Genomic DNA, 18,537 nt, shown 5'->3' with positions numbered 1-18,537 from the left:
TGGTATTGCCTACTAGACTGTGTGTTCAAGAAGCATTATGAAGTGTGTAGGTTGAGGGTGTGTTGGTGGACACAACAGGGCAACTTGGAATGTGGCAGAAGTATGAAGCAGTGGTTTAAATATGAAAAATGTTAAAGCATTCAAATGTTACCATTCAACTGAACTTTGTTACACACAATTCTGAGAGGTCCGAGAACACACACACACACACACTCACTCACTCAAAATCTAAACCTAGAACACTGTTTCCATATGTCAGACGAGAACCTGGTGGAGCGCAACCCTTAAGAATCTTATTTGCAGACAACCTGCATATCCACGTGTGCATGCAGTACTGTGGGATTGTAAGTTAGTTGTAGTCAGATTTGACTTGAACTGTGGCTGATCACTGTTCCAACATATTGTTACATGTTTTACACATTTGTACAAATGTCCCAGGATTTCAGCATTCTCTATCTAAAGGCCTCTTTAAAGGGGAAACGATCCCAGAGCATTGAAGAAAGACTTATTAATGTTGAACAAAATGTGTCATCTGGCCTGGCCAATCTTTGCTTTAACCGGGGGTTTTCAGGAACAGGAAATAAACACTAGTTACACATACACAGACTGAACAACACTTTATTCTGTACTTTTCTTTAACCTCTGTACAATACAAACATTGTCAGGACCTGGAAATGATAACTTCCATCAGTAATCCAGGCTTTAAAGAGTCACAGAACAACTCTGCTTTAAGCAGACCAAACACAACACGACCACACAGGGATATGATCTCTTTGCTTCCACTTCAAGAAGTCAGTTGCAACATTTTGGCAATCACATATATTCTGCTAGGAAGTGCTTCTCATGTAACCATTCTATAACAAAATAAAAGAAATGAAAGGAATGCCCTAGACTATGAATCCCGTTTGGATCGTCAAACTACTCCCTGCCAGTGAACCAAGGTTTGAAGAATGCTCTCTCCATCAACATGGCTGTGGAGAGTTAAAAGCAGGCACTGGAGGGCGATGGAAGGCAGAAGGGAACTACAGACACGCACGCCTTGTCTCACCTTGCCAAAAAGAGTTGTACACTGAAATTTGAAGAGCTTGAATGTGGACTGTGTGATTTGTTTTCTGTCAGAGACTTAGTGAAGAAGCTAGCACTCTCATATTTGTCTGGAAAATATAGGGCTGAAGCCATCAACCAGTTATCTTAGAACAAAGACTGGAAAAAAAACAGACATTTTTGATTTTCTTGCACCTCTGTTTCGTACAGATTAAACATCCCACATGATAAATCCAGGCTGGCTGTTTTTCCATTTCCAGCCTTTATGTTAAGCTAACTGTACTGTTTACTGTACTGAAGATCTTATAAACATATTTTACAAACTGTTACCTGTTGCCTTAAAGTATAAAGCTTGGACCATTTTTCCAGCTCTACCTTAATACAAGTCACATGATATATGTATACTAAAGGCAGTTACAAGTCAGTATAAAGAATTTTTAATGTCGTGCATTGAATTCACAAAAGAATTGGAGCCCGTATGTTAACATTTTGGCTTGTTATTTTATAATTATGGGATCACAATAGATTTATGGAGTCTCAAAACTGAGAATCACTGTTTTTATCCAATGCTGTGTACCACAACTTAATCGCTAATAAGCTACATTACAGCTTAGTGTAATGCCCCAAACATAGTTCATCCAAGCACATGGACACTTAGAGCTAGGCAACACCTAGAAATTTAGTGTAGTGTTTTTGAGTTAATGAGCGTGTCACTGCAAGCGTGAGTGTTGCCACTAGGAGCATTATAGCATGAGACAATGAGAGAAAGCTGACCACACCTTAGGTTAGGACTTTTCAAGTGACACGCTCATAAAAACAAGCAAAACTGAGCATGTATTAGTGAACTCTGTTTAGGAATAAATCTCTGCTTCCATGGTAACAGGTCACGTCTTCTACAAGCCGGTATATGTCCAGACAAGAGGAGGCTGTTTATGTTTTATAACATTAAGCATGTTGAACTATTAACTCTTCATTGTGGCTTTCATAACGGCAGGGTCTTTTTGTTTTGTGAATTCAATACACTTCTGTAATCTTCCAGTGTTAAATCTCTTAAGTTTTCACTGATAGGGTTTTCTTTGTGAACTGTTGCTGAAAGATCTGTCCTTATAGTGGTGTTGCTGTCCACAGGACAAAAAAAAACTCACTTGATTTGACTCACACTGCTAAAAAAAAAAAGGACTAGAACAAAGGATTGGAGATTTTCTCATCCTTCACAATGGACTGAAGCAAGAAATCAATCTCTTCACTGCCAGTGTCAACAGGCGGAATGATTACAGAGACTTCAATCTACATATGGGCATGTGAGGACTGTATCAAGATACAACTTGAAGAAAAAAAATAATCAGAACTTATGCTTTGAGTATTTTCTCTTTAAAAAAAACAAAAAAAAAAAAAAAAACAAAAAAAAACACACGCCCCCTCCACTATTCACTGTGTTCAGGCTGTGTGAGAAAAACTGAGGCAGTCATGTAGTGGTAAAAGGAGGGGTACTAATTACTGCAGCTATCTGTTGGGTTGTTTTTTTTTTCTCGTCAAAAAATATTTCAAAATATATATTTAAAAAAAAACAAGAACTGATTTGCCTTATGTATGTAACTGTGTACAGACGCAATCAACGCCTTTGGTCAGGCCTTCATTCAGACACAAAAGCCGTCCTGCCCCCATTAGCTCCCTCCTCCCAAGCCCAGATGGATCTTGCATCAGTAAGAGATGGTTCGGCTTGTATCTTGACTGGATAACCATAAGAGTCAGCAACCCAGCAACAGCAGGCTTTCCAAATAAACAATGCACCCGATCATCATCAGTGGCAAATCACCCCGATTCACTGTAAGTCCCTTCAGTCCAAAACATGCCTCCACTTTAAAGCCTACGGGAGTTGCTGGACTTCCTCTTGTCCTTCTTCACCACACATTTCCTTTGGGAACAGGGGTAAAAAATAAAATGATATATCAGTTTGGACTTGTGAATCAAAGTTGAACAACTTCTTTAGAATATTGGTGTGAAACTAATATTTCACAAGCAACGCGGCCTGGTGTGCCTTGATGTCAAAGTCTATATCTATAGGCATCAGGACAGCTATCTTTTAGAATCGAACAGGAATGAGAGCTGGTTAGCTGCAAATGTAGCAGCAAGACACCACTCTAGGCCAAATTTACCAGCATTTGACCAATGGATGGTGCCTTGAAGATTTTTTCAATGACAAGGAACCATTAAAATTTCTTCTCTGTAACATCCATTACAGAACCTTGATTCCAATCCTGGACCCTAGACTTACTATAGCCAAAAACATAGACCCATACTCATTTTGTTCCGCCACCGCAAACAAACAAACAACAAAAAAAAAGGCATCCTTTGTCTTAGTTTTTGGCCTGCCTTGAAGTCCAGGTCTGTCCAAGGAGTCAGGGCTGAGAGCTGCCTTGGCTATCGGGATCCGTCCCTGAGGAGCTGGTGTCTGAATCAGAATCATCGTCGTTGTGTTCATCCTGTGCCAGGTTTTTCTCCCGTATTCTCCTATGTGTGGCGCTGAGGCGAGCCAGCAGGCCCTGGTAGTCGAAGCGGCCACGTTTTTCGCCAAATGGGTCCTGGGTAGAGGAGACAAGGGTGAGACATGTCTGGTCATGAACAGCAGCAACTGCTACTTGCTTTGGATGTATATGTGTTTTACACGTACGTGTGTTCGTCACTGAAGTAGAGGTGTAACATTTGTTTATGTCACAAAAAATCTAGATTTATATTAATTTAGTATTTGTTGGAGCCTCTCACACAAACTATTTCCCTCTCTGGTTTGAAACGTTTTTTAAGCTTGACTTCATCATCCACATACAGATTGTATCCACAGTGGTCCTCAGCATCCACATGTCTCTCTCATGTTTCTACATTTGACTGATGCCAAGCAGCTTCATCAGAAGCTCAAAGCTGCCCAGCAATTATATACTGTAGAACCCTTGTCTGCTGTTTATATTGTAATCCAGTCTTAATGTGGTTAGATTATTGAACTCCATGTCCTATAGGACTGTCTGATTGATTACATAATAAAACAGTTAAAAAAAACATTATGCACTAAATGTGAAAAATAATTATCTAAATAATCAATTTCAAACAAGTTGCACTGCCCCAGGGGTCCTTGTGAGGACAAGGGCCACTATACTGAACACACTGAGTGGACGAACACGAGTCATGTGACCTAAACTAAATTAAAATCAAATGTAGGTCAAGCTGCAATGAGCAAATAGTTCAACTACAACCGCATGGTAGTGATGGCAGGTTTGTGAGTTCACAAACCATCTCGGCTGCAGAGAGAGTGATTTGCACTGAGAGTGCTCCTGAAGCCCTGTTTGTAATTACTTTGGATTTTGGTGAGTAGATAGTAAAATTGTGGAAACACTGTAAACAAGCTAATGTTGCATAAGCTACAGTTAGTGACCATTCCAGCAGCAGCAGCCGGAAATCATCTCAAAAATCTGCAATTGTTTAACTATTATTTCAGGTTTCATTTCATGGAAAGGATGTTTTTGTTGCATCTTAATAACATAATAAACACCACAGCTCAGTTGGAATGCTAAGTGTCTGTTATATATACCATAACCATACACTGACTTATAGGCACAGTGTGGAAAAATAGATATATTTGAGTTTAATTCTTTGCCTTTAGTTTAGTTTAGTTTATCTGTGTTTGTTTAGGACAGGAGTGTTTTGTCAGTTCTGAATCATAATGACTTAATTTACTACATCGTATATGAAACCTTTCATTGAGAAATAAAACTTCCTAGAGATAAAAAACAAAATGACAAGACAACATTTATCTCCTATGTTACAATATGTGACGTTTTATAATACCATAACATATGCCTACATTTACATGCTGTCATTTTTTTAAATAATTGAAAGAATATTGAAAAAAAAAAACTACATTCTCACACAACAACATCTGCAAATGGAAAATTAAACAAACAGATGAGAGGAAATTGAGAAACTATAGTCACCTGCATGTTCTGTCCCTGTAGGTGCAGCCTCTCTTTGCAGACTCCTTCATAGAAATCATAATACTCCAGGAAGGACTTTTCCATCACGCTCCTAAAAACACACAAGCCCACATGAGTCAGCTTATGATCAGACAGGAGAAGAGTAAAAGAAGGCAAAGTGGGAAAGGATGGAAGAAATCAGGCAGGCTCAAGAAGTTGGACAAACAATTTGAGTCTCACCACAGAGCTTCAGGACACGGGACTTTGCCTTCTAGCATGTCGCACACTGCCACCCTCATGGTTTCGTGGCGGATGCACTCGTTATAGTTCTTACTGTCTCCTGGGTGGCGTTCCTGAGACACATACAGAGCAGAGGCTTGTGTAGTAAGTTCAACAAAGTCCATTAAAAAGTCATCTACATGGTGGTGGTGATGAATTAGGAAAAGCCATATTTGACTAAGTGATGTAGGACAATTAAAGATGTCTTAAGCAGTATTTTGTTTAAGTTGTGGTACACACAGCTACCAAAAAGCAAAATGTCTTCCCTTTCCTCCTTAAAATACAAAATTCACAAACTAGATATGGACATTTTTCCCAGCTCAACCTCATCTAATGGTCAAGTTGTAGCTGTAAGTTGTGAACAGTAGGCTGCCACCCCAAACTTTTATTCCGTTCTGTATATTTTCTGTACATATTCTGTATAATTCTGTATATTTCATATGCTGAGCAGTAAATATAAATGAGACTGATGGGACTAAGGTTAAATTAGCAAAGACAAATAACCTGCTTTGTTCTAGTCTATGCCAGTGTCTTAAATGTTCTATAAAAAGCCTGGTGCTATTGTCTTTATTTCTGGGCAAAGAAAATGTCATTAGCTCAATCTGTATCTGTATTTTTAAGAAGGACACAATTTTCCATTTAGTCTCTATTCACTATATATTACACTATATACTATATATTACACTATATACTATATATTACACTATATACTATATATTACACTACATATTGCATACACTATATTATATTACACTGTTTATAGGTTGTGTGCACACTGATTATGCATTTGAGAAAATGCTACTAGTTTTCCCAAAAGTATTTGGTGAGTGAATGTATTTACAAAACTGTATACATCCATTAAAATAATATTTAATTATCTCTTGCTCTGCAGACTGTCCTGCTGTCTGAGTTGATTTGATAGTACAGAGCAGACAAACAGAAGGACTCCACAGAGTGCTCGTTAGTGGGATAGAAGTATAATAATTGCAGTTTTAGGAAATGCTAGAAAACCAGATTGGGACAATTTTGACTTTTTGTGAACAACAGACACAAATAAATAAACTTTTGTGCGTTTGTGTTTTACTTTGGCAGCTACTTTGGACAGTATGATGCGTTCATTAACTCTGTCTCCACATAACACTCACACAGTGTGTTTCAGTGGATGTGGTAAAGAGCCTTTAATAAAAGCTGTATTGATTTAGTTGCTAAGATGTGTTGCTGTTGTTTTTCAAGTACCTGTTCAAAGCCAGGTTCATTGTGATAGGGGTTCTCTGTCATCAGAGACTGGATGGAGATGAGGACAGATGAGATACTCTGGGCTGGACTCCATGCTGGGCCTGTCCATGTCCTACACACACACACACACACACACACACACACATTTTTGCACAGCAGTAAGTGTCAGGACAACCTAGTCTTAACCCTGAAATTGCTCTTTTCACACCCTTCTCATTGTGAGGACCGGCTAAAAAGACCTCAGTCCAATGAGACTTTCAGCTGTCTCTTTACTAGTCAAGATCTTCACTGTCATACATTCATCGCACTGTTGTATGTGAGCTTGCAATTTTCATCGTGCACGTTTCACACAGTACTTCTCTCTGCTCGGTGTTACTAAGCTTGAATCCAAAATATAACTTGGTTGTGTTTTGACAACATTGTAGATCAAAACATTATTGCTTTGTAAATACATCATTTTTTGTTAATTTTACTGTTCATTTGGCAAGAGAACACAACATCATTTTCTTCACAGTTCTGTAAAAAGTGCAGTTATGTTTTCGCTTGAGCTCCTCATCACATCTGCACATGAAAGAAATAAACCCAGACTTACCCCAGGATACTGAGGCAGACCTTGCCGTTGCGGTAGAAGTTGGGGTTAAAGCGAACAGTGTTGTGGCCAGTGGTGATGAGCTTGACTCTAGGTGGGTGGATGGGGTAGTCTGGGGGACAGCGGAACAGGAACAGGAAGAAACCGCCCTCGTATGGTGTGTCAAATGGCCCTGTTATCAGGGCATGGATCTGCAAGGAGAGAAAGAAAGAAAAAACCTTTTGTCAGGACAAGAGATAAGTTCTGTTAATAGACAAGAGAGGAAGGATGTTGAGGGAAGAAAGATCATAAGAGATGTATATAGGGTAGAGGAATGCTGAGGATGAACACACCATTGAGCAGAAAATTTGACCTAGAAACAACTGATAACATCTACATTAGACACCACTTTAAGGAACAAATGTACAAGTGAGAAGAATATCAAGTGTAAATAATTTTATGACCTAAAAACTTCACTTGTTCCATGTTTGTTAATGGTGGTTTCCAGTCTCATTTAAGCTCGAGCAAACCCCAATTTGGCAGCAGTGGGTCACATGTTTTATCCTATGAGTGAGCAGGATGTTCCAATTTTCAGATCAACAGGACACCTGCAATATCCTGGAATACTGGAAAACTTCTTTCTGAAACTTTTACACACAACTTCAATCTTCATCAGCAGTGTATTATGCGTTTATTTGTGTGTGTTTGTTTAATATTAGGTTTGTTTTACTGTCTAAACCATATTTTAACTGACAGGAATAATGGCAAGAGCTACAAAAACATAAGCTGTACTGAGTCAGACTTTTTTCCCTATTTTGGTTTAATTTGGGTTTTCCCAATTTTGCATTTGACAAACATTTAGATCAGATAGAAATACAAGTGTTAAATTCACAGTGGCAGGTGGTCAGGGTCCAGCATGCAGTTAAATGCTTTTAATGAGTTACTACTGTAGTTGCTGGTTCCCCCTTAGTGGACCTTAGCACCAAATCTGAGTTCTAATGATTTGTCCTACCTTATGAGAATATCCTAATGTCAATTCTCCAACACTAACCCCTAACTCTAGTGTAGCAGATGGCACATGTAGGACAGGTATTCAGAACACCAGTAAACCAAGCAGTACATGCTCCTACTGTCATGTTGCTTCACCCAGGTGAACTCTCTATGACACTTGGCACTCCCCTTGTTCTTTTAGTTGCTTCATATGCTCCCATTGACATTATTTTGAAACATTTACTCTGTACACTGACTGCAAGGAAAACTTTGTCACGGACTTGTGGGTTAGCTTTAACCACTTAGCATCACAGTGAATTGACTTTCACCATCAGTTGCCAACGACTGACCAATCAACTTGCCTGCCATACTTATTTACCTGCCCCTGGACCACTGGCAGTGATCCCATAATAACAGCAGATCAACAGGTAGAAAGCAGCTCCAATCCATTGGTGTGGTTTTCTCTTTTTTTTTTTAGATTTGGATTCTATTAAGGTACAAGAAATGCAGCCATACACTGAATACTGGCAGTTTACCTTGGTCATGTCCTGAGGATCAGGGACAACAAACATCCCTGGTGGAGGTTCTTTGTAGATGGACATGATATCTCTGCAGAGACAGAAAGCCAGAGGGACAGAGATGATGTTCCCAAAAAAGTAAAGGATTGTAGAGATGAACTGAATCATACACAGTTTAAACTACTGCATCTACAGTGAAATCCAAGCATCAGCTTAGGCAATCAACATGTCATCATCATGTAAAATACATCTTTTCTTTATGTGATGTGGATAATCTGTCCTAATAGCTCTTTAAATTAAAAATTTAAGTAAATACAGACGTTTCCTGTAATGTCTCTTCATTTGTAAAGTCCCTAAAGGTTTCACTGATGGAAGAAACTTTGTAAAAGCTTTCACTTTCGATTTTGCTCCTTCTATTGACGACTTAAGACTTTTAGCTCCCCTAAAAACACAGACTGTGGCCATTTTCAAAACTGTTTAGTCTCTTGGGAGTGTTTTATTACCTCTTTATTCTCAGGATGCACTGTTGCGAAGCCTTTTCGTTGTCCCAGTCTGTACTGAGTGTCGGGTCCCAGGACGTAGCGTGGATTTGGGACAGAAGGCCTGCTCCTGCCACCCCAGCCATTCCGCCGACCCCTAGCCCTATCCCTGGGAGAGGCGAAGAGGTGTGCACGGTCGGAGACACGGCCACGACTGGTGGCGAGGAGCCTGGGGTAAATGTGTTCCCAAGTCCGGCTGGGGTAGCAGTGACAGCAGACATAGGGGCAACCACAGCGGTTAGGCCACTCTGAGCGGCCGCTGCAAGAGGAGGAGAGGCCGGGTTGGGGCTGGAGTGAGCACCGCTGGCTGCCGAGTACCCAGCCGGCAGAGAGTTGGCCAAAGTCGGCAGCAGCGACGCTCCGCTGCCCTGGCCGGTAACGCCAATGCCAAGGGCACCGCCGCTGGACTCCTCTCCAAAGCTGTCCGCCATGGCTCGGTAGCTAGCGAGCTAGAGCAAAGCCGTTGGTGTTGACTAATTTATAGCGCTAGCTGTTCGCGGGATCGGCAGTGGAGTGCGAAGTTACCTCTGCTTGTCTTGTCGTCCAGTGGGATCAGAGAGCAAGCGAACAGGGTCGAGGCGAACACAGGTGCGAGGCCAGAAAACAAGACATTTCCTCCGACGACATAGTGGCTATTTATCGTTAGCTTAACTCCGTTTTTCCCCCAGGCCTTCAAAAAGTATTCACTTGTCAGCAAAATTACCGCCCTCCTTCGGCTTAAGAATGAGTTTACCGCCACGCTGTTATCGGTTTAAAGAAATACTGTGTCAGAATATGAAGTTTTATAGCGGCCACATCTCCACTGGTCCTCCACCGTAGCGCAACTTCAGGATCTGATTCCTCCCCAAACTACTCTGTTATGGTGCCACACGCAACATCCGGACCGAACTTTCAAAATAAAATTCCTCCTCAGGCGTTTCCAAAAATGTTACTCTGAAATAGAAATAAAAAAAGAACAATTTTCATTATGAAACCATTGTAAAGTCAAAAATAGAAAAAAAGCATGTCAATATATACATCTTCAATACTAAGTTACATAAATAAATGCAGGTTACAAGACGGAGCTTTATAGTTCCTTTAACCTCCTGACCCTGACCTCATTTGGATAGAACTAAATAGTCTTATTGTTAGATTATAACGGGATTTAAGCAGATGGATCTTTATTGAATCAATTTGAACACATTTTTATCACGTTACATAAAGGTATATATCATAGAGATAAACAAGCATTTGATGCGATTAAACCGGGGCATTCTGATTGTTATCCTCTTTGAATGATTGCAAATAAAAACCAAGTTTTCATTTAATAGATTAGAGCAGAAAAGAGTTTTCACTTATGAATACAGAATTTGGCCATAAGTATGACAAGCCAGATCATGTAAAGTTGATAATGTAAATAGGCCTATATATCATTCCTGCTGTGGTCAAGGAAAGCAAACAAAATATATGATTAATTCAGACAGTAACAAAGCCAGATCCTATCCGTCAACTCCACATTAAGTTAGTGAATGTTTCACTAAAGACACAAGCACTAAGAATGATTTAACCAAATGTAAGATCATACTTAGAGAGATAAAATGTGTTAATTAGTTTGCTTTTATTATTAGATGGATTTACTGTACTTATTTAAAAAGATTAGCCTATGTGATTTCATCTTGAGATGATGTATGCCCCTCAGCAATAAGTCTTTGAAGCCACTGTTCAGTTGGGGAATGGGAAATGTGTCCAATGTACCTTGAAACAAAGACAATTGCAGGACAAGTTTGACAATTAAAATGCTAAAATTGAGGATTCTGCATCAAAATTTTACACCAATGCAAAAGCAGATTTCACTCAGTATTGTTATTCTTAGAATTGACTTATTTAGGAATCATGAATATGAAAGTACACACTTTTGGTAAAATGCTTTTGAGTAAAGCTATATTACTCACAGAAGATTGACATTTTAAGGTCAGAATTCAGTTTTCCCCTTTTATAAAGGTGGCACTATTAATTTTGTATCAAGCCCAACTGCACTTTACCTGAATCCAGAACTGGTTTTATTCTGTTGGCAAGTTCAGGACAAGGACCAACCTTAATTGCATGCGGCACAAACATCTGACAATTCAATTTTTTTTTTTTTAAATAAACTAAATGTGTTCTCTCGTGCATACCAGCCTCCATTAGCACCAATTTCCAAATTAAGACTAGAGGAAGAGGGTAGCCCGGTTCCATGTCACAACTACAGCTCCTGATTTCATGGCCTTTACGGGGTTGAACACAGCATTTTGTATGCATAATAATTTTCTTGGCAATGACAAAAAGACCAACTTAAGTTATCCCAACCATTTATTTTGGACAGATTTAAACCGAAGTGAGGTCTTACATAAAACTTCAGAAAAACAAAAATAAGCGTAGGAACATAAAAATGTTTAATTGGAGGTGTGTTAACCTCAGATGTAAATATTTCCTTTATTATTTCCGTTGATTGGAATGGCCCATCAGCGCGTTCAGAGTTCCCGTTCTGGAAACCCCCCTCCAGATGGAAGGAAGGGAAAGAGAAGGGAACAAGGAGGGTAAGGAGACCAGGATGGTGGGAAAAGGGGATAAGTGAAAGGGAGAGGTGCAGGCGTGTTTCCATGTTTACATGGCAAACAGGATGAGGAACGCCACCATCAGACAGAAGAGACCCATAGCCTCAGACAGAGCAAATCCCAGGATGGCGTAGGAGAAGAGCTGCTGCTTCAGGGAGGGGTTCCTGTGGAGGACAAAAGTAGGCCACATTAGCAGCTAATTCAATGTTTATTTCAACATAACTCACAAGGTTCCTCAAACTTTTCAAATTTTCCACCAGTGCATACAGTGTACATTCAAATGCATTAGAGCTAGAGTGGGGACCACATGAGTATAAACACTGATTGTTCCCCACAGTCCTTTACACAGAATTCAACCATAATTTATTTCAATCCAGCACCACCTGCCAATCTCTGCACTGTGGGCTACTGTATTTAGCTACAGTCATACACAAGTGTAATATTATAGACCGAGTAACAAAACCGTTTGTGTTTAACAGAATCAGAAACTTAATTATCAGACCTGTAGATGTCCTCACTAATGAAGACCATTCTAAAACAAATGACCATGACATCATATGGGACACTAAATTGTACACGTGTTGTGCGATGTCCATTAATTGTTTTTGACAAGACTTCCAGAAACAACGAACCACCATTCTGCTAAATGACTAAATGTAAATGTAAAATGTAAATTTAGTGGTAGTACTGTCAATTTAACCATCTATGGCTCATTACCTGGCGTAACCAATGATGAGGCTGCCGAACACTGTTCCGATTCCAGCTCCTGAGCCGGCCACACCCACTGTGGCAGCACCAGCACCGATGAACTTGGCAGCGGTGTCAATGTCCCGGGAGACAGCGCTGGTCTGGAGGGAGCGGGACAGGACTGCAGACCGGCTAACGGGCAAAAGGGCCTGTGAGGGGATTTTAAAGAACCAATATTGATGTTATCAACAATAGATGTTATCTTGGGGGTGGGGGATCTACACCCCCCTTATGAAAAAAAAAAAAAAAAAAATCCATTGATGGAATAACCTGGTCATTCAGTATATGCAGGTAGTCAGCTGATCTCATTATTTGGGCAGATAATGCTGCTGAACCTAGACCTGTTTAACTGCAGCAACCCCAGATGCCCCCCACAGGCTTGTACAGTAGCCACTAGGCATAATACTGACGCTTTATACTTGTTCAAGGACACATCAACATATAGCCAGAAGGAACAGGAAACATTAACCCTGGGGTTTATAGATGACTGCTATACCAACTGAGCCAACTGCTGCCCCAGTGATGGGTGCATCACCCTACCTGCCTCTCTTATCCTGATATATTGATCACTCTGGAACCATTCCATTGCTCCAGAGTCCAATCTTTATACTCCCTAGAAAATTAAAACCCTTTTAGCCCCCAAACAACAAAAGCCTTTCTTAAGGCTACACTGCCTTTTATTCCCAATCCCTTAAGTTCCCTTCGCATTGTGGATGTGGAAATGTAATTGGCAATCATGATAATTTCTTCCGGATCACATTTCTTTCTTGAAGATGATGGGTTCCCACTATCCTTCCAGCTTTTGACAATGCGTTGGACAGCTCTTAACCCACTATTAGCACTTTCAGCAATCTCCTTCAATGGTTTTTGCTTGATGCATGCAAAAAATTTGATCCTTCTAAAACAAAAACATCTCTGCAACGACCACAGGTTGCATCTTCTGACATGTTTAAGAAATGAGAAGCTACTCACTGCATCAGTTAGAGTTAAATAACTTGTTGCCAGCTGAAACTTAGTCATCTATGCAGTAATTATCCAATGGGAGGCTCTTACCCATATTAATTGAATCCAGTCTATTTTTTTATTGGATGGGCAATGTATTAGACATGTTGGCCAGAAAGCAATGTCAGTTTAAATAAGGTTGGAAGGTGAAAGGACTGACCTGCTGCTCCACTGTGACTTCTGGTCTGTTAAACAGGGAGACTGAGACTGGCCGGGCGAGGACTCTGGACCCCCCACGCAGCTACAGATAGAAAAGCAAACTCAGTACAAGTAGACACACCCTGGTAAACTTAATAGCACTTCCACAATACATCATCCTGTTACATTTGTAAAAAAACAATTGTAAAAAGAAAAGCCCTACAGGTAATCCAAGCACATCAACTGAAACAACTAGTATATTGATATCAGAAATCAAAGAATGATTGCAAAAAATAAATAAATAAATGTCTTAACAAAAGGTACACTCAGACAACATCCACTACATGAAAATTTAGCTTTACTACTGATTATTTAACTATGGTACAAATCTCAAACTCCACCTCCATCATTTCCCAAAAGCATGAGAACACGTACCAGGGCAGGAGAGGTGACAAACTTGGCGCAGGCATACATGGCTGGAACCTGAAGAGACAACATCACATAATTAAGTGCCTAGTTGAACATGCAATATATTGTCAACTAGGTTAAGGCTGCATGTTCAAGAAACAAATGTTAAGTGCTTTGTTATGGACAATCAACACCTATTAGAAGTTAAGTGGAACAAAATTATGAAAACAAATGAAAGACTGATGCTCCATTGCATTATGGTGCAGGCCTTAAAATATTAATTTCAAGAAGGTCAAGCACTTTTTATTAAACCTCATTGCACTTTACAAGGAGATGACTTCTACCTCATAATGCAAGTGAGCTGTCAGTAAGAGTCCGACTACGCGAGAACTCAATGTGTAGTTCTCTGCTGCACTTGTAGAATAAAGTAAGTGTCCAATGCAGAAGGTCACCAAGCAAAATGTTATTCTGCATCATACAACAATCAAGCCTGATATACTGCCCAGGGAGGGCAGACACTGGTCTGTTCCTCCTGGGACAGCTCAACTGTAAAGCTAATCCAATTGAACCGACTACTCCAAGGATCAGCCAAGGATCCAAATGAACCTTGACAAACCCACACATGCTGCAGAATGGTTTCTACAATCTTACGTTCACAGTCTCTTAACCAATATTAGATTAAGTTTGGATGTTTACCATACGCAAATATCTAAATTTCGTCAACGCGTTAATGACTTTAACTGTAGCAAGATCAGAAGAAAAGCTAGTTTGTACGTTAGCTTCACCTGTGAAGATACGAGTCTGCCTGGTAGCTGGCGCTAAGCTAAGTAGCTAAGCTAACCAACCTGCAGCCGTGAAGGTCAAAAATGAGCCACAGGCGGTCACATGGGGCCTAGACAGCAAACACGGTACACCCCCAGTTAAAAGAAACCTAAACAGCAGTGGTATAATGACAAGGTCCGACATGTCGCCGCAGGAATCCGACATAGGTGCCCTTGTAGCGGCCGACTGACTTGGAGTACGGCAGGCCTTGTGTCAGACATTTTACGTTCAGTACACTATCGACGCAGCCTGGCCGCGCTGTGACCGGTATGTGTCACGCTGCTTACACCGTTATTACAGCAGTAATATCACAAAAGCTGAAAGAGACAGACTCTGCTCTACGGTTACCATTTTCTTAGATCCACCAAGGACACACACAGCGTTACTTATCGACTCTGATTGTATTGTAAAGAACTAAGCCATTGAATGGCCGACCTAGCTGCCTCACTTAGCTACCAAAAGTTAGCAATGACCGCAAGCTTTCCAGGCGTTGTCTGAGAGCTCGTACAGTAAAGAGTTTAAATGCTAGACACGCGTGCATTTGAACCAATGCAACGTTGTCGTAGAAGAAGTGTGGCGCTTAATAAAGGCCTATTTTACCGGTTAGTTGCGGCTTTCGGAGGGTCCGGGATTAGCTGCTCTCGCTCACAGCGGCAGTCAATGAATGTAGAACGAGAAAGGCTGTCACCTTGTCATTTATAAGCTCAGCGTCTACGTCCTAAATGCTCATTGGCCAGCGAGAAGCTTCCTTCATTCATATGTGCCCCATCTCCATGTTACGTCCATCTTTCCAGCCTATCAGACAGAGCTTTATTGAACTACGACGTTTTTGATTGGCCAAAAGGATGATGAAGGTGGGACCTAATGAACTTTCATTAATTCTATTGGACAGTATTGCCGGGAACATCGACTTTACGAGGAGCGACCTTTCAAAGCACATCCAGTGTCCTCGGTAGTTATTTGGTTAATCTATGGCTAGTCCCGCCTACAGGAGAGTATGCTGTAGGATACATGTTAAGATATATTCATAAAACATTTATTAAGCCAATATTTATAAAATGTATTTCTTTTTTTGCTTTGTTCAAATAACAATTACTTCACCCTAATAGGGTTATGCCTTAACTGGTAGAGCCGATCATCCACAAATAACAGTACCAATGCCCTGACTATCTATGATCACATGTATATAGGCTATTAACACAACCACAAAAGATCCACATCAACACCAAAACAAAATTACATCAATACACTAAACTCAAATATAGCCACAGAATTGTCCATGATTGAGAGATTGGAGTTTGGACAGCATCCTCCTCTGAGAAAGAATATGTAGAGGGTCCAGCTCCTTCCCCAGAACAGAGACAGAGACTAGTTTATAGTCTACTAGAAGTTTATCTCGTCAAGGTGATGCAACCTCCACCTCCTCCCCCTGTATAGAGAGAGGGATGACAGGACTCCCAGATTTCCTGAAGTCCATCACCAGCTCCTTTATTTTACTGATGATTTTGAAGATGGTTGAGTACACAAACCTGTCCACCACTCCCTGGTACTCTGTGACATCTCCACCCTGAATACATCCTACAACTGCAGAATCATCAGAGAACTTCTGAAAATGACAGGACTCTGAGTTGTACCTGAAGTCTGAGGTGTACAGGCTGAAGAGGACGGGACAGACATGTCCTCTGTGGAGCACCTGTGCTACAGGCCACAGTGTCAATGAGGTAGTCCGTGATCCAAAGTCAGGGGAGTGTTAACCTGTATGTTTTTTAATTTCCCTTCTAGTAGTGCAGGCTGGATGGTGTTAAATGCAGGCACGTAGGTATTTTAAATATTTTGCACTATAAATGTTATAGATTTAAATAGCTAGATAAAGCTACCTTAAGTGGTTTGGAGATTCAAGTGATCACCAAATTTATTGGAATGCATCATATAGGTACCATGAAGGCATGTCACATTTGAGGTGTGTGTGAGGTGTGTGTATGATGTAGCCTATCTGTATGTGTGTAGGGCAGGGTGGCCAACTGTGTTCTCATGAGCCTCTGTGCTGTTTGTTTTGGGATAATTGGAAAACAAGCAGGCTTGAGGACTGGTTAGCCACTCCCGGGTTGGGGTTGTGTGTACACATTGTGGGTTAAATTTGAAGGTTTAATGGCATCTAGTGGAAAGGCTGCAGATTGCAACTATCTCAATGCCTCCCTCAACCCCTGACCTCCGTCCTCAAATGTGAGAGAGTCTACAGTCTGTCAGAAACAGAAACAGAAACCACCTTTATTTGTCTTTTGTCACATTTACATGTTACAGATGAAATTGGCCCTCTGCATTGTCAGGTGCCATGTGTTGAAGCAGCATGCATATCAGTAAGTGAACATTACAGTACTGCTAGACTAGTGATTTGTGTGGATAAGCACAATCTCTGGTTCATGGTGGTCTTCTTCCAAAGATTCCTACTTACTATATTGATATAAAAAAGCTAATTTTAAGCTACACACAATTGTTTATTCTAAAATAACTTAACACTAATGAAAACATACAGTGGTTAAAAAATACTAAAACATATATTCCATCTATAATAAGATATCCCTTGAGATTGGCTAAGTGTGCATGTTTCTGTATTTGCAAGCATGTTAAGTGGCATCACATATATGATGCTGAAATATGCTATTTGTTGTTTTGCCTCACTTTGTTTACTGTATTGTGTAATTCCATCTCTGTCTGTGTACTATAGGACGTACCTACATTGGCACTGTCATCAGACAGTCCCCAAGTATGCACCTGCTGTTCTGTGTAGAGCTTAAAAATATATATCTATTTCTATGGCTTGAATAAAAGCATATGGACTAAATATGGATCATTCTTTTGCCATTTTAAACTTTTAACTGACCATTAAATCAGCTTTTTAAAATGCTATTTCTATTTCATTTTCATTAGAAATGAACTCGTATTGTGACATAATTCATGCCCATATACAAAAGTCCCGTGTCCAATTTTTGGTGTGTAAATTTAAAAATCAAACAGTAAATGTCATGATTAGCATTATTCTAATGAGCAGGCTACAATAAATAAAGCTTTTTTTAGTGGCGTTGCAGTGTGTTTAATCTTTTACTTCAGTTCTAATTATGCAACATCAGACTTGAAAATACAACTAGAAAATAAAAAATTACATTGTTATGTACAGTTCTTTATCTTTCTTTTTTCTACTCTACATTTTTATTTTACTATTCCCATGGACATTCATACTCTTTCTTCATTCATTCCATTATTAGACACTGTGACCTCTAATCTCTGCATCCTCTGCTGAATCTTGTCCAACTAGTAAATGCAGCCTGCTCCACCTGTGCACTCACTTCTGCTTTCTCAAGATGAAAACGTCAGCTAAATGCTAAAAATGTAAATGTAAATAATTCAGCGCCGTTTATTACCACCACTCAACAGAGGAAGCAAGCTGTCTTCTGATTTATGCTTGTCATGCTGTCGGCTGATTGGCTGATATCAGACGAAGGCCTGCTAATAAATATTCATTATATCTTGTAAAAGAATTATAGATTCCTCTTTGGCAGAGACACACAGAGCTCACTCAGTGACACTACCTTCAAGCAGAGGGCGCCAGAACACAAGTTTACTCCAGCTGTAGAGCCTGTATGTTTCAGCTGTATACTGAGTATAAAAACTTGCAAGGTAAGGGGTTTTCTGATTCTGACTTGAGTATCTTAT

General features: G+C 40.2%; 2 protein-coding genes across 3 annotated transcripts; both read right to left on the bottom strand.

Annotated features, from left to right (window-relative positions):
* Positions 1–602: 602 nt before the first annotated feature.
* On the bottom strand, positions 603–10,000 carry ube2z (ubiquitin-conjugating enzyme E2Z). 2 transcript variants are annotated; one of them, XM_026356867.1, is made up of 8 exons: positions 9,101–10,000; positions 8,616–8,688; positions 7,114–7,301; positions 6,522–6,633; positions 5,247–5,359; positions 5,028–5,118; positions 3,418–3,626; positions 603–2,959 (listed from the first exon to the last, which is right to left on the bottom strand). In XM_026356867.1, the coding sequence occupies exons 1-7, from the start codon at positions 9,565–9,567 to the stop codon at positions 3,444–3,446; spliced, it is 1,227 nt and encodes a 408-aa protein (XP_026212652.1). In that variant the 5' UTR covers positions 9,568–10,000; the 3' UTR covers positions 603–2,959; positions 3,418–3,443. The 2 variants fall into 2 exon arrangements, with proteins under 2 accessions (XP_026212652.1, XP_026212642.1); XM_026356857.1 differs by having other exon boundaries at positions 603–3,626.
* Positions 10,001–11,446: 1,446 nt separating this feature from the next.
* Positions 11,447–15,546, bottom strand: atp5mc1 (ATP synthase membrane subunit c locus 1). Its single transcript, XM_026360736.1, has 5 exons — positions 15,427–15,546; positions 14,032–14,079; positions 13,619–13,699; positions 12,427–12,605; positions 11,447–11,873 (listed from the first exon to the last, which is right to left on the bottom strand). Exons 2-5 carry the CDS (start codon positions 14,068–14,070, stop codon positions 11,759–11,761), a joined length of 414 nt encoding a protein of 137 aa, XP_026216521.1. The 5' UTR covers positions 14,071–14,079; positions 15,427–15,546; the 3' UTR covers positions 11,447–11,758.
* Positions 15,547–18,537: the final 2,991 nt, after the last annotated feature.

This window comes from Anabas testudineus, chromosome 8, assembly GCF_900324465.2.
Source record: "Anabas testudineus chromosome 8, fAnaTes1.2, whole genome shotgun sequence".
In the NCBI taxonomy this organism is placed as follows: Eukaryota; Metazoa; Chordata; class Actinopteri; order Anabantiformes; family Anabantidae; genus Anabas; species Anabas testudineus.
Note: the sequence above shows the minus strand (reverse complement) of the source record. Positions and strands in the feature narration are given on the sequence as shown.